The following is a 15358-nucleotide window of genomic DNA, read 5'->3' on the forward strand; positions in this document are numbered from 1 at the left end:
CCTTCTTGGGTCAAAACCGACAAAATGAGACGATATTTGTCACTAATGCAGAGAATCCGCAGGGAGCTGGAAATCAGCCGAGAGAAGAAAGAGGAGGTAAAGAGAAGGTGAGAGACATTTGCAAGTGGAAAAGTCATAAATTTAACACCTCCCTCCCCTTATGAGCAGAAAGGTAGACTTACTACAGGAGAAGGTGATGGAAAAAAAAAGGAAAACTTAGGTGAGAACAGAAGGTGTGCCAAGAGAGAGGCAGGGGAAACAAACAAGGGAAGGGAGGGGAAAAGGTGAAGAGCAGGAGGTGGCGGGGGGAAATTTGGGGAAGGGTACCGAGCACTGGACATGGAGGTGTCGAGGGTCATAAAAACTAGGAGATGTGTTCTAGCCTCTGGGTCTTCATATCTTTTACATTTCTAATTAAAAGAGATAAAGAGTGAGGGAGTCATCAATCCCACAGTGATTTCCCAGTTAAGGCTTTAGAGGGGGCTGTAAACTAGGCAGCCCGGCATCATTGATTTTATAATTAGCTATCGTCACCCCAGACTTAAGATGGAGGCTGCGTAGGAGGGAGGGGGACTAGGAGGAGACCTTAAAAACAGAGAGCAGGAAGCTGGCAGAGAAGCAGGAAGGCACAATGAGGAAGGCGATGACGAGGCCAGCCCTCAGGGGAGCCAAGGATGAAAGGAGAGGAAAACCAGAATGAGAAATGTACACGAAACAGGCAATTAAGCAAAAGGGGAATAGGGCTATATACTGTGTGCAAAGAAATTGGATAGTTAATTACCAGTGAAATGTCATATGAGGATCAAAATATCAGGATAATCTTTGTCCAGGAGGAGAGGAAAAGAAAAGTCACACACGCCCTAGTTATTAACAAATTTTATTATAATGAGCCCAACACAGGACAAAATGGCCGGGAAAACAGAAATACACAATGGTGTACATGTAGGATAACCTTCACACACAACACCTCAAAAGGAAAAAATATATAAAAATAGCCACTTTAGCTAATCTCCGGTGTGCTGCAGAGCACTCTCAGTGGTTGAAAACAGACGTAAAACTTCATCAAGACACGAACCTTCAAGCACAAACAATGAAAACAGATTTTGTGTGCGTTGATCTGAGATAAACAGCAAACTTTAAATGGTTTAAACTGCTTTGTACGCTTAACTGGATAATGCTGCTCAACGCCACAGTGACAAAAGATGGTATTAACAGACCGTTTCTTCTCTGACAGTAATAGTCCTCTGTGCATTAAAGTTTTTAGTATTATTTAACAACTACAGTGCCTTCCAAAAGTATTTATAACTCACTGAACTTTTCAACTGTCCTGTTACAATTACCAACTTTAATGTATTTTGCTGCATTTTTATGTGGTAGGGCAGAACAAGCTAAATTCGCCTCCATTTTCTCTGATACTTGCAACTTATATCGAGTGCAACTAACTGCATTTCAAAGTCACATAGAGATTTAGATCTGGACATGACTGGGGCCATCTGCCACATGAATACATATTTAGCAAACCTCTGAGACCTTCACAGGACAGCTGTATTTATACTGAGGGTGACTTCTGTAAGCAACTGGTCGCTCTTTAAGTTTATTTAGGGGTATAAGAATAAATAAAAAAACCCACTGCAATCTTTAAAATCTCCATTTGTAACAAGTTTGTAAAACCATATATGGCTATGAATATTGTTGCAAAACACTGTGACTTAAGCATAATCAGCAGGTATCATTCCCTTTGATTAGCACCGATGTTTAGCGACGGTTAAACCCTCAACACCAAATTTTCTGCCTTTGAAAACAGACAGCAAAAACACCAAAATGTAGACAAAATATGCTCACAACAAATTTTACAGAATTTTAGATTCTGTAAAATCATGAAAAACACACTCCAAACATACAGAGTCTCAATGTATCAATATCTTACCTAAAAACTCCTCCAGAGTAAAAAGAGGGTGCAAATACAGCAGATAAAAATCAAGCATCGAGTTAGCAAATTTTCTTAGGCAAGCTCGGAAAGTTTGTTTTATGCTACACTGCATGAACTCGGTGGCTTCTAAAGCTGAATATAGTTTACTCGCAGCATAACTCAAGTTCATTTTAAAACATCAAACCATGAAAACTGCATACAATATTGATTAAAAAGGGAGGCAGCGGTTTTCTTTATTAGGCAGTATAAAGGTAGGAGGAAACACCTAATGCTGACAGTAAGCTTAGTATTTTAGGCACAAATTTGGAAGTGGATGACTGCATATTAAGCTATAAGAACAAGATCTCAACATAACAACCAAGCATCTTTTGTGATTGCAAAAGCAAAATTGTAGTTTGTTAATCAATAAAAAAAGATTTAAGCTGATCTAAAAAGCATGTGAGTTTTACAATGACATGTAGAGAACTGCTTGGTGCATTTATCCTTAGCAGCCGTTAATAAGCTTACTTATTCTAAACACTGTCCATATACGAAAACCTAAACCACCCTAACTGTATCTGCATGAATCATCTGTGATTTTGTGCTATAAAAAGTGCATATCAAATTCTAGGTCTGAATAAAGGGAGGAGAAATATGACGTTATAAGCCTACATTATTGCCATATATTTTTTCTTTTTTTCCCCTCATCAACGGCGCTGTGGAGTATCTTTATGCTGCCATGAAAAGTGTCCAAACCAAAGGCGGAGGATTTAACGCTGGAACGGAGCTTTGCCACGATTTCCCGCAGAGCCGAGTCTACACAAAACATCATAATTACAGAGCCCGTCGTGACTCCTAATCACAATCGCCATAAAAACGACATTACATCCGTCGTAAAGCTCTCGACGCCGCAATGATTCAAAGGAAATCATTCTGCTACCCGCCTGCGAACTCTCAAATGCCAGGCCCCAAAAATTCCTGCAGCTTCACGCTGAGCAACGGTCTTCTGTGAGCCATAAAGACGGCGTTGACCTGCCACTGTTGGCACGGCCGAGGCAATAACACAACAGTCTACAGGATGGGGTGGTGAAAGGGTAGTAGGGGGAGACAAGGTTGGTGGCAGATACAGAGTAATTGCATATAACTTTGTGTCCTGCGTTTATAATGTGCTGTTTATGTGCTTGTTAGTCGACGCAGCTGGAAAACAAAGTCCCTTCCTGCTTTGTGAATGCTCGCTGTTGTCTTGGCTGGATATCCGCCTGTCACCATAGCGAGGTGTCTGCCAGATCGCTGCAGGAAGACACAAGACAAGAGTGTGAATAAGTGTGTGTTTGTGTTGGAAACGAGGAGGGGGGAAAAAAAGACACACGTTGCGGTCGAAAGAGGAGGCCAGAGCGCAGGAGCGGCTGAGTGGGAGAACGAGAGCCTTAACGATGCTGAAAATTGGCCCGTGACTGAGGTACACCCCTCAGGTAAATCACTGCTACAGCTTCCTGTCACATTCTCTGTCCCCTCGTCCTCCCATCCTGCCTCCCCTCCAGCGCCTCACCTCTGTCTCAGACAGTTTCCCCCGCTTCACCCTGACTCAACTTCATTTATGACCACATATTCAAAGCTTCCATCTCCAGGCCACAGCTCCCCCGTCGCCATAAATAACCGCTTGCATATGCATGTGTGCATACGCAAGCTCTGAAATCCACATGCAACCGGTCCTCTGCGAGGACAGAGACGCAAAGTGACGGACAGCGTTTAGGCGCATGCTGTGCGTTTAATCAGCACAATTAACGTACGCATTGATCTGGAAACATTTTATGCTTTCACCCTCTGCTTCTCAGGTCAAAATATGATATTTCTCACTAAGGTTTACGTATAAAGCGGGCTGATTTACAGAGTGGTCCTGCTGGCACAAACCACATAAAGACGCTACTGGAGTTTATTAAAAGCAGTGTGCATGACAGAAGGGTATCCTCATGTTTCCTGGGACCTTACTTAATCATTTCTTTAAATTACAATTTTCAACATAACATTGTCAACTCTCTCAACTTGTTGAAGGATTGATGAATTACAAGGATCAGGCTTAAGAGTAGGACTGCCTGTCTAATTGCGTGGTGATCAAACCTGTCATGGTGGGTTCCCAAAAAAGACGAGGAGATTAAGTCCTCTAACTAGGGAAGTGGGACCTCAATTTATAAGGCACGATGGTCCAGACCATCCCACAGGTGCTTGACCGGCACTGGTTGAACTCCCCTACAGTTGATATTTTCTGTTAAATTTAACAAATTTTAAATCAGACCTCTGCTTCCAGCAGTCTGTGGGGATGATGAGAGTAAATCTTTCTGTCAAATTAATTTTTCAGGGGTACAGATTGAGTTTGAAGAAATTTTGTCACATCGTTTTGGTTTAAGTAGTTATACTTTAACATATGCTTAAGCCCCAAATTATTCATACTCCTGGCATATTTAGATCTAAAATTATTTTCATTCAACTAAAAAGTTTGTTTCTGAATCAAAAATGATGCAGGGTATACCTAAAAAAAAATAATAAAACAATGTAAAAGGAGTAGATATATATTTTAATTAATTACTTACCCGTTTTTAATTATGTTTTATTATAATATGGAATTTCAAAAAATCTTTTTACCCTTCTAAACGATCAATGGCAAAGTCTTCATCGACATTACAGCAATCAAACCCTTTCCATAATTGCTGAACAGCATTTGGCATGCTTTGAGAGCGGTATTATGATTATCATTGGTGCTGTGAGGCCTTGTGCTGTCCACCCTAATCACAATAAAGTTGGTAATGTGATTTGGCCACTCCAAATGGCTAATATGACTTACAATCAGCAGAAACACATGGGTAAACTTAACATATTAATTTAAACCTAAATCTGATGAACGTATGAATAATTTTGGGCTGAACTGTAGCGTCACCGTATTAATGACAACACCATGATCTAGGTAATGGATTTACAATACAAAAAGTATATATATATTTTGTAATTGCTTGGGTACTGAAATGAAAATGATTCAAAGAGAGCTCTTTATTTTACTACATTATGTTCAGTGTGTAGGTCATAAGGATTTGCTACCTGAGAAATGCGTCCTTGTACTCAGGCAACAGAAGTGCCGTTTCCTCTTCAGAGTTTTTGCTTCCGTGCAGGACTGGATCAGATTCGTCCTCCTAAATGCCGGCGTAAAGCACACACACACACACACGCACACCCACATAGAAGAGGAGTCAGGCAGTTAACTCATATCTCTCCAGCACCTATTACAGTCGAATAACTTGCCAACTAGCAGCCTAATTGCTTCCATGAGATAATGTCTATATCAAACGACCCACTGCCCACGTTTAACTGGTGTGCATGGCTATTAGTTGGAAGCCATAGCTCATTTTCACTATCACATATAATTACACCGTGGTGACAGCGAGCGGCTCTGATAGCGCGTCTCACCGAATCAGAGCTGTGAGGCAGAGTGTCGGCGTTGGCCTGGTGTGGCAGGGGGAGCGGGGCGGGCTGGTTGATGACCACAGCGCTCCTGTCCGTGTCCCGCGGGGCGACAGCGGGGGTTGAGAGCAGCAGGGAGTCAGGCTGGCCCTGCTCGCAAAGGCTGTAGTGGCCCAGAGATCTTGGCGGATGGAGGATCTGCAAAGCCTCTGGGCTCTCATCCTCAGAGTCGGATAGCGCAGTCTCAGGACGCCCTGCCAGAAGGATTAGTTGGTAAAGAGAAGGAGGTCACGTTCCCGCTCACAGAACCGCTCTCATCACACGCAACAGAAGCCACGTCGAGTGATATTTAGTGCTCCTCCTCTCTGATAGCAGATGACACTTTTATTGTTCACATCTGCAGGGCATACAGTAGATTGATGTGCAGCTCAATTTACCTGTAGAGGCAATTGGAGCCGCGTCCCACCTGGCAGTGGTCACTGTTCCCGTCTTCTGCTCCAGCTGACAGATGTACTCCATCAACTCCTGTGGGAGAAATTACATGGATCACATCACAAGCTCAAGCAGGGCTCCATCAGCATTACCCTTATATCCGGGATATCAGGCATCGTCAAACCAAAGTCACGTGAAAATGTTGCGCAATAAACACACAAAACAAAAAAAACACATCATTTAATATAAATAGAACTCCTCTGATGCACTAAATATCAAAACCTTTGTTTTTATGCACTTTGATTGGAGAACCACTGCGATTGTTAAACGAGTCTGCAGCTGGCAAACGCGACGCTGGTTAGCCAACAAAAACTGCAGACACATTAACAGCCGCAGCACCGACTGACCTGAAAACCAGTATTTTATATTGCACTATAAACAATTTATATAGCACAATAACAAGAAGACAACAACACAGAAGATCCCCAACACCTGGGATATGCAAGATTCCGACATTCTTGTTGCATCAGAATGAATTTGTCATAAAACCCAAGTTATACGACACAGGAAGCATGCTAAATGTTTTAATAATTGTTATTATAGGAATAGTGATATTCAAACGCATGTCAATTAGAAGAAACTCTTCAGCTCCTGACCCGTTTCTCTGCTCGCAGCTGCTCTTTCTCTTTCTGTGCAACCTTCTGGCTGGCTTTCAGCTCTTGCAGCTCCCTTCGTCTTTCACTCAGCTGAACCTGAGTAAAAAACAAAACACCGTAAAAAAAACAAAACAAAAAAAAAACAAAACAGGATTGAATATGTCAGAATCATTTATTTCATAAAGCAACAAATGGGGTATGAACAAGTTAACTGGCTACGCAGTTCACATGACAATTCCCCCCCCCCTTTGAAACACCTCCTGTTTGTGTCATGACTGAAAGGACTTTTTATCACAAGGTGATTGCTACATTGAATGAAAATACAGTCTCTCTCTTGCTCACTCACCCGGTTGCAATCTTTTTCTCTACCAAGCTCAACCTCCAGCTTCACCCTCTCCATTGTTTCCTCCTGCAGCCTCTCTTGCATCTTCTGCAGCTCTGCGTTGAGTCTCTCCGAGTGTTCCTGGTCCAACTGTGGATGTGACACACACAACGTATGAAATGCTTTCCCAAATTGGATTCCTTTAATAACGTGCAAAGTCCTGAGTCAACCACAGACTCCATAATCGGAGTGAATCTATTACCTCCGCAGCGTTCTGCAGATTCTGCCTATCTTGAGCCCAGTTGGCTCTTCCTTCCCTCAAGGCCATGCTGGCATCTGCAAGCTGAATGGTGAGTTGGGCAGCCTGCACTCGAGCCTGGTGCAGTTCGGCCTGCACATGATCCTTTTGGGCTGCCAGCGAGCTTAGATCGCTCTTCAGGCCCTCAACGGTGCGTTCGCTCATGTGAAATCGCTCACGTAAGCTCCGCATCTCCTTCAGCGATGCTTCACTTTCAGTCTGTTGACAAAGCAAGCCAGAAAGGACACGTCTGGTTAGCATCGTGGCAAAACAGAAAGTAATTTGAGATACTGGTGCTGGTTTTATAAAAAAAAAAAAAAAAAAAAAAAAAGGCAGGTTGTTTTCATTTTAAGCATTAACAAGAGTGGTATTAAAAACCTAAATGCAAAGACACAATTTTAAAATTAAACCAGAATAAAGAGACATTTTCTCTTTCACTTTGCGTAGGGTTATTCAGGTGGAAATGCCATTCTTTTTCAAACTCCTTTATCCATCATTAAAATAAATGTTAAAGTTCACTACCAGGTTATGGTAGACATTTCTACATACACAAATATGAAAGCAGAAACAAAAAAAACAGATTGTAAGGAAGTGGATAGATGAGCAGACAGATAAATGAGCTGGTGAACAGACAAATGGAAAAACTGACAGATGGATAAATAGATGGACAAATGGGCTGACAAACATAAAAATGACAAAGAGATTAAAAATGGATGAATGGATATAACTACTAAGCAATAAGAAAAAGAAATAAAGTCTTGAAATAATCTGTTTGGTACTTAGACTTGGAAGAGGCTCAAATCAAATTCCTATTTTTGTCTGACAGCATACAAACTTTTGCAAATGTGCAAACATGTTTAATCCTTTAAATATCTGACCTCCTTCCTGTGGGCAGTGGTGAGTTTCTGTGTGAGGGTGGTGATGGTGTTCTGGAGCTGCAGGACGCTGGTGTCTCTCTGGGCCAGGGAGTTCCTGAGAACCTGGAACTCTTTCGACAAACTCCTGAGCTCAGCTTCAGTCTGATCCAGCTTGTTCTAGCAAACAGGCCAAATTGAAGAAATCAAAGTAAAGACCAACAGAGATGCCAGTTTACTCTTACCACTAAATTGGTTTTAGGAGGAAAATACCTGCAGGCCTTTATTTTCAGTCTCCTCCTCTTTTCTCAAGGCAATTGCCCTCTTGGCTCTGTCTTTCATTCTGTAAATACATATTTTTGGCTATGGGTACTCAAAACTATTTATGATACGTCTCCAAAAAAAAAAAAACTGAAAAAAAGTCAAACCTCTCCAATTCTGTCTCTCTTTCCACGGCTCTTTGTGTCAGTGTTTTGATGTCTTCTTCAAGCTCTCTGATTAGCTGCTCTTTTGCTGCCTTGACCTCCATTAAAGCAGCTTTCTCCTGGGCTAAACAATCTCGTAAAGCTGTTTCATCCTGAAATACCAGAATTCAAGTCAGGCTTTGAAGATCTCTAAGCATCTGGTGAGGAAAATGAATTGAACATCATCTTAAACATAAATGTAGGACAATAAGAGAGCAGACCATCAAGGTTAATGCACCACCTTTTGCTTCATCTCCATCTCCTCAATCTTCTGATCACTCTGCGCCAGCTCCTCCTTCAGCCTGCTGACCTCACGCTCCAACCCTCTGCGCTGTCTGTCCCATTGCTGCTTCTCCCTCTTGTAGTCCTCTCTGTCTCTCTCCCTTTGCTTTTTGGCCGCCTCCTGCTCACGCAGCAGCTCAGCGCGCTCCTGCAGACACTCCTGTAGCCGACTCTGAGAAGAGACGGGGAGAAACCCGGGCTACGTCTATGGATGTCCTTTATCTACGCTCATTAATTATGCAGCTCTAAAAAGCGTACGCTAACCCAGAGCCTCGTCAATGTTATTTATTGTCATCGTCATGCTCAGACTCACCTGCAGCAGTTCGGCCCTGGGTATTACCAGCAGCATGTCTGTGCCTCCGTCCTCACCGTGGGATTCGTCCTCCAGGGTCACCAGGTCTTCCAGAGGCTTCGGTGCACAGAAAGTGAATGCTGAGCTGCGGGAGCACACTTCCCCTTTAGCATCAACATATATGAACTCATACTCCTGGGAGCTGGCCTTGGGCAGGTAGGAGGCTGAAAGTGATGAAACAAAGTCTTCTTTAACAAGCTAGCGATTATCAGAGAAAGACTGCAATACTTTATTTACAACGGTGGCTCAAGAGGTAGAAATTCGTCCTGTAACTGGTGGGTTGCCAGTTCAAACCCCTGCTCTGTTCTTTGCTTGCTGGTGGTGATCAGAGACCTAACCGCCACCAGCCCTACCCCAACAGTGCTTCTCATTATACCTTCAACAACTGTTTTTAGGAGCACTGGACTGAGAAGTAGTTCATATGATAAACTCGGGAGACACACAGTTCCACCAGCTGTATGCTAATTGCTGCTGCTAGTCTGGAGGAGCTAAGTGGAGAAGGCATTGGGAGGTGGAAGTTTGGCTAGAAACTGCAGCTCCAAGGAGGAGCTGTGTGGAAGTAGGCGGGTCTTTGTCAGAGCAAGCTTTTAGGCAGCCCTGAATGTCTGTCACAGGAGATTCAAGGATTTCTTAAACATGCATCAAAGAATCAAAGCAACACTCCAGTTATGTTTTTGAAGGGAATAACATCATAACATGATAAAAAGATTTTTTTAAAAAGAGTCAAATTTAAAGAATATCCTCCAACCCCTTTTACATGACTTCCTTTATAAGATCTGGGGTTATTAAAATACATATATCCGGAGCTTCAGCCCTGGAGGCCAGGTCTATCGATGCCCATGCTGAGAACTACTTTAATTTAAAAGAATTTAAATAATGCTATAATTTTACAATAATTTGTTCAAAATGACAGCTTTTTAAATTATATGCTAAAGAACAGACTTGAATGAATTACCACCTAAGTTTATGAGCTATGTGCATTAGCTAAGTTAATCTAGAAGCAATCATATTTTTAAATCACAGCAGTTGATATGAAGACTTTCTTTATTTGCTCTTCTTCTCACTACGAATGAGAAGAAGACTGCACATTGAAGTCTGCACATTGGCTCAGACTCATACCTGCTCCTTGCATGCTCCTCACAGAGAACCGCCCTGATCGGGTTCTTCCGACACACAGCACAAAGTGAACAGTGTATTCTCCAGTGAGCAGCAGCAGCAACCACCAGAGGAGGCTTTAAGCCATTGTTTTTTGTCGTTCTCATTACTCAACACCCTGCTTAGTACAGAAATGAATTCACGCCATGACAGAGGCTTTCTGTGCCGGAGACAAAGCAAGGCAGGATATTTGTCTTCTGCACAGGATGTGTTTTTTTTTTCCCTTATTGTTATTCTTCTGGAAAAATTCTCTTTTAAGTCAGAAACAAACATTGTCATCTATAAAACACAAGATTTGCAACGATGACAGGCATTTTATAGAAATAACAATCTCCTGCTGAAGGTTTTATGTGGTTATCTGCTGTCCTAGTAGAGATTCACTGAAACTATGAACAATAAATACACAGACATGAGTACCCTGGAAGTGCACGCAGCAGTTGACCTCTGTGCCCTCTTGATAATCGGCAGGGGCCAGAGCCCAAACGAACGTTTCATAGTCCTTCATTGACGACCATCCGACCTGAGGAGGACGACATGCACATGTTGTTATTCCTAAGGTAATTATAATGAAATTTATTTCAAAAGGAACAATGTACAACTGAAACATAAATGTCACCATTAGATGTGCTGCACCAGATTAGAGCAAAAGCTAATTTGCATCTGTAGTTCGCTGACAGGTCACAAAAACAAATACACAAAATAACAATAAAACAAGACAGAATACACAACACTAAAAGTTGTTTTCCAATCACAACAACACATAAACACACACACACACATACACACACAGAGTCATGCAGTTATAAAAATAAATGTAGGCTTGAATTCCTTTTTGAAACCTAACTGAAAATATTTATTGGTAATTTCCAGAAAAGGTTGTCTCAAGTTGAGACAACCTTAACCAAAAATATATGTTTGTACAAGAACTTAAATATAAAAATATACTACAGGACCTGGAAAAACACAAATTATTTATTCAGCTGTTAAAGTAATTAAAATCATTCAATCAAGCTTTATTTGTAAAGTGCGTCAAACTCTTTAAGATGTTTTTGCTCCTTGTTTTTTTTCCCCATTTTTATGTAAAGTGTGTTTTACGGTCACGTTAAGAAAAAAAAAACGGTTGTTGGGGTTCATTGATAATTAACAACACACTTTTTGTGAAGTTAAAAGAGATACAAAGTAGTTTTCTTTGTATTCACAATAGTGCTTTTTATGCAACCCTGCAAAACAAAGTGATTCAAAAGATTAAAAATCACTAAATCAGACTGTGTATATAACTTTAGTTATTCTTTTCTGTTTTTAATAGATCTGAGAAAATTCTAGATTGAAGATGCTTAGTGCATAAAATATTATGCCTTTTTTCGTACTACTGTTTACAAAGTAATACATGGAGGGTGCAGCATGCTTATACTATGTAGTTAATTAACTAGATAGTTACTCATCCTACGTATGAGTAGTATGATGAAAGTTTTTAAACCATAACTTTTCTTGATAAATCTTTTTATCACGATTCAGAACAATATATATGAAACCTGATTTGTCATCTCAAGCACAAAGGCCTATGTATTGAGCTTCAATGAGAATGGGAATACCTGTGGGGAATCAATAAGTCAAAAACCAACATAAGAATTAAACATTAAAAATGCTTGAAGCCGAGGGACTCAAAAGCGATCCAGTGAAAATACTACGGTTTTTTAAAACCACTTATTTTCTTCAATTAGGAAATCCAATTTTCTCAGCTTGATCACAGGAAAAAGTTTCAGACCTGGAAATAGGTGACACGAAATAATAACACTTTTCCAGACTTTCTTAACCTGTTTCTGTTTGTTTTTATGATTTCTGTCAGGGTAGCGATACCTTAAAGAGCCCAATCCAGTCACTGCTGACCCAGCTGTGCTGCGAGCTCAGTGTGTAGTGGCAGTCGACTCTGCTCTGAGGGAAGTAGGCGCAGCCCACATTTCGAAACTCCACGCGCCAAGCCTTGTCCATGGCAACACAACACAATGACAGGCTACTTTACACCTGAAAGAAATAAATGAGCTGGTGAGCAAACTTGAGCAAGCAGAAGCCTCTGAATATTTATTTGGTGTAAGAAGATAGCCTGACTGAGGCTGCACTTGAGAAAAGGACACCAGAGATAAGCCTCTATGACAGGACAGGCTCTGAGCACGACATTGCAACATGACATGTTAGAAGTGTGCTGCCGAGGCTATTTTGGTCATCGTAAAAAAGAAAATCATTTGTTATTGTACTTCATTACATGTAAACAGGCAGTTAAAAGTGTCTGGGGCTCGCATTCGACACTACTTAAAATAAATTGAGCAATCCTGGCTGCATCTTTAATGTACTACAGTCTCTTCTAGGTACAGAAGCAGCAACAGCGCCTTGGAGAAATATTCATGCCCTTGGACTTTTACACACTTCAATCTATTTTAATTGCATTTTTGTGTTATAGACCAATACAAAATAATTAATAATTGTCAAGCGGAATGGAAAAATGTGGGATGAGTTTCAAAATCTTTCACAATTAAAAACCCAAAATGTGTTGCATGAGCACACTCCATGTCGGAAAATCTGCATACAGATGTTATTAGCCATGTCCTTTACAAAACTGGCCTACGGTGAAGAGCTGTAGGCAGAAAGACGTTATTCAAATCTGCACTGAACTTTTTGGCTTACAAGCCAAAAAAAAAAATAAAAAAAAAAATAACTAGATGAAAGATGGTGGTGGCAGCATCAGGCTGTGCGGATACTTTCCAGGCAGCAGAACGTTGATCAGAGTTAATGAGAAGATAGGTATAGCCAAATGTAGGTCAGTCCTGAAGGAAACCCTGTTAGAGCATGCAAAACGGGTGAGCCTGGGTCAGAGGTCAGAGCTGTCTTTCTAGTAGGAAAGCAAGGCCAAGAGTCTAAACATACTTTGCTAGAACAGAAAACTGTGATCTTTCTCCTGGGACTCCACAAACAAAATGACATTATTCTGGTTTGGTAGTTCTAGATGCAAACTCTTGGACGAGCTTTCTTTTTGTGTGATGTCCGATCAATACATCACACAATGTGAGCATGGACGATACACTTAGAATAATTGTAGGGAAAAAATCATATAAGGACATTCTAAAAATTCTGCATTTACGTTATTGAAGTTTGAAATGTAATGGCTAGAAAGAAATTGGTTCTTATTCCTCCTACCTTGAGTATCAAAATACATTTCTATGTTCTAGAAGACTATAGGAATTTAATCCTGAAGAAAGAGCTCCAAATTGATGTTTTGGATAACAAAACATAATGTTATTATGTTTCCGATTGCAATATCCTTTGTTTTGATATATTACACCCCATAAATTACAAATGTAACGTGAGAAAATATGAAAGAGCTCAAGATGGACAAAAACTTTGAAAGACACTGTAACAGCTATGCATTACCATGACAAAGGCAGAAGTATTTTCCAGCGGGGCCACAGAAAACAACAGACCGTGCTTGTTCTTCTGCTTGTAGCAACAGAAGAACAACAGCAAACTCTTAACATGCTGTAAAACTGCAACGGGCTCATAACTATTTTCGCATCATAAATGGAACTTTAAAGTTCTAAAAATGTTTACAGTTTTCTATTTTGAAAAGCATACAAAAATATACACTAACTGTCGATGCAGCCAATAATCACAGATTTGAGGTGGAAATTTACAGCCACTTTCCGAGGGTTCATATTACACAGGCAGAAGGCTTGAGGCCCTGCAAAAAAGCAGCGCATGTCGGGGAAACGCTGTGCCAGACACCTCGATGCAAGTTTATTAATTAAAAAAAAACAAACATACAGCGCAGGATATTCAACTATTAATTAATGTGTTTATTGCTAATTATTGCTTGTTTTGTTTAACTGCTGTCAGTGTGAACAGAGCGGGGACAATAACAGGCTTTGTTAACTAAAGAAAAAACATCTGCGCACATTTTATCTCGAGTCTTCCATGCAGTGACTCTTACCTTTAAATCCCGACACTCTCTCTGGACGGGCTGAACAACGCTAACGCGCGCGACTCAGAGGGTCTGTAGTTCTCAGTAAAACCACGGAAACATATTCAGGACAGCTGTGGCTTATGCTGCTGGGACACAGCTTCTACAGTAACCAGAAACAATTACCAAAAAAAAAAAAACAACAACAACAAAGCCAAACATGAGCACAACGGCGTCAAGATTCACCGTGGGATTGTGGGAGCTGTTGTTCGTCAAACAGCTGGAATTATGGAAGGTTACGAGAGTCCAGACTACAATCCCCAGGATGCTCTACCACTGACAGAAGACCGTTGAACGTAATATGACGCCGCTCGACATCCAGCGTTGTGTTTCTCATCGGAAAGAGCCACAAACGGTACAGCTGACAAATGTCAGCCTGATCCACCAATGGGAAGGTTTGCGATGAAGGACAACGACCAATAGCAACAGCAGCGATGAAAATAAAGGTTTTTCTCTGCGGCTATTATTAAGGAATAGTCTACAGATAGTCATACATTTGCTTCGTATTCGACAAAGTTACACATTAAGTTACACATTCCTAACTGGGAATGTAGTCTACTCCTATTCCCTTCTCTCATTGTTAATTTTATCATATAAAATAATATATCGCCTAAAGTTTTTGTGTACTTTACAATCTTAAATTATCCTTAAAATCTCCTTAAGGATATCTGCTATGTGCAAATCTGATTTTAGTCAGAATCTCCAAATAATCCGCTCATTTCACGTTTTGGGAGCTCAACAGTCTGGCCCCTTTACTGACGTGTTGTACAGAGGGGGCACTTTTAGAACATGATGATGTTATGGCGCCGGACAGAAGGTGGCAGTACAGTTTTTGAAACCCCCCCATAGCACATAATTGTACATTCAGGCTGAACGTATACCAACTTTTAAACCTCAATCACGCAGCGCATGTTTCTAACCCTGCTGAAACCATCTCATAGGTATGTGGCATTCAGACACATTACAAATGCAAATGTATTTATACCCCATGAACTTATTCAAATATTTTTCATGCTACAACCACACTTTCATGTATTTTGTGATTTTTTAAGTGTAATTTCTTTTTCAATTTGTAAATATTTAAAAGTGTTTCTTCATTCTGATATATCTAAGTAAAATCCACTTCAACCAGTTGTCAAAGTCAACTAATTAGGAAAGATATTTCACCTGTGTGA

At 40.8% G+C, this 15358-nt stretch overlaps 1 protein-coding gene across 2 annotated transcripts; it reads right to left on the reverse strand.

The window, feature by feature from the left end:
* Positions 1-860: 860 nt before the first annotated feature.
* calcoco1a (calcium binding and coiled-coil domain 1a) lies at positions 861-14345 on the reverse strand. 2 transcript variants are annotated; one of them, XM_032574957.1, is made up of 16 exons: positions 14154-14333; positions 13811-13904; positions 12032-12196; positions 10592-10694; positions 8981-9183; positions 8627-8839; positions 8350-8498; positions 8195-8264; positions 7946-8101; positions 7032-7286; positions 6794-6919; positions 6448-6543; positions 5797-5884; positions 5366-5613; positions 5000-5091; positions 861-3199 (listed from the first exon to the last, which is right to left on the reverse strand). In XM_032574957.1, the coding sequence occupies exons 3-16, from the start codon at positions 12161-12163 to the stop codon at positions 3172-3174; spliced, it is 1959 nt and encodes a 652-aa protein (XP_032430848.1). In that variant the 5' UTR covers positions 12164-12196; positions 13811-13904; positions 14154-14333; the 3' UTR covers positions 861-3171. The 2 variants fall into 2 exon arrangements, with proteins under 2 accessions (XP_032430848.1, XP_032430840.1); XM_032574949.1 differs by lacking the exon at positions 13811-13904 and having other exon boundaries at positions 14154-14345.
* Positions 14346-15358: the final 1013 nt, after the last annotated feature.

Source organism: Xiphophorus hellerii, chromosome 1 (genome assembly GCF_003331165.1).
Source record: "Xiphophorus hellerii strain 12219 chromosome 1, Xiphophorus_hellerii-4.1, whole genome shotgun sequence".
Lineage (NCBI taxonomy): Eukaryota > Metazoa > Chordata > Actinopteri > Cyprinodontiformes > Poeciliidae > Xiphophorus > Xiphophorus hellerii.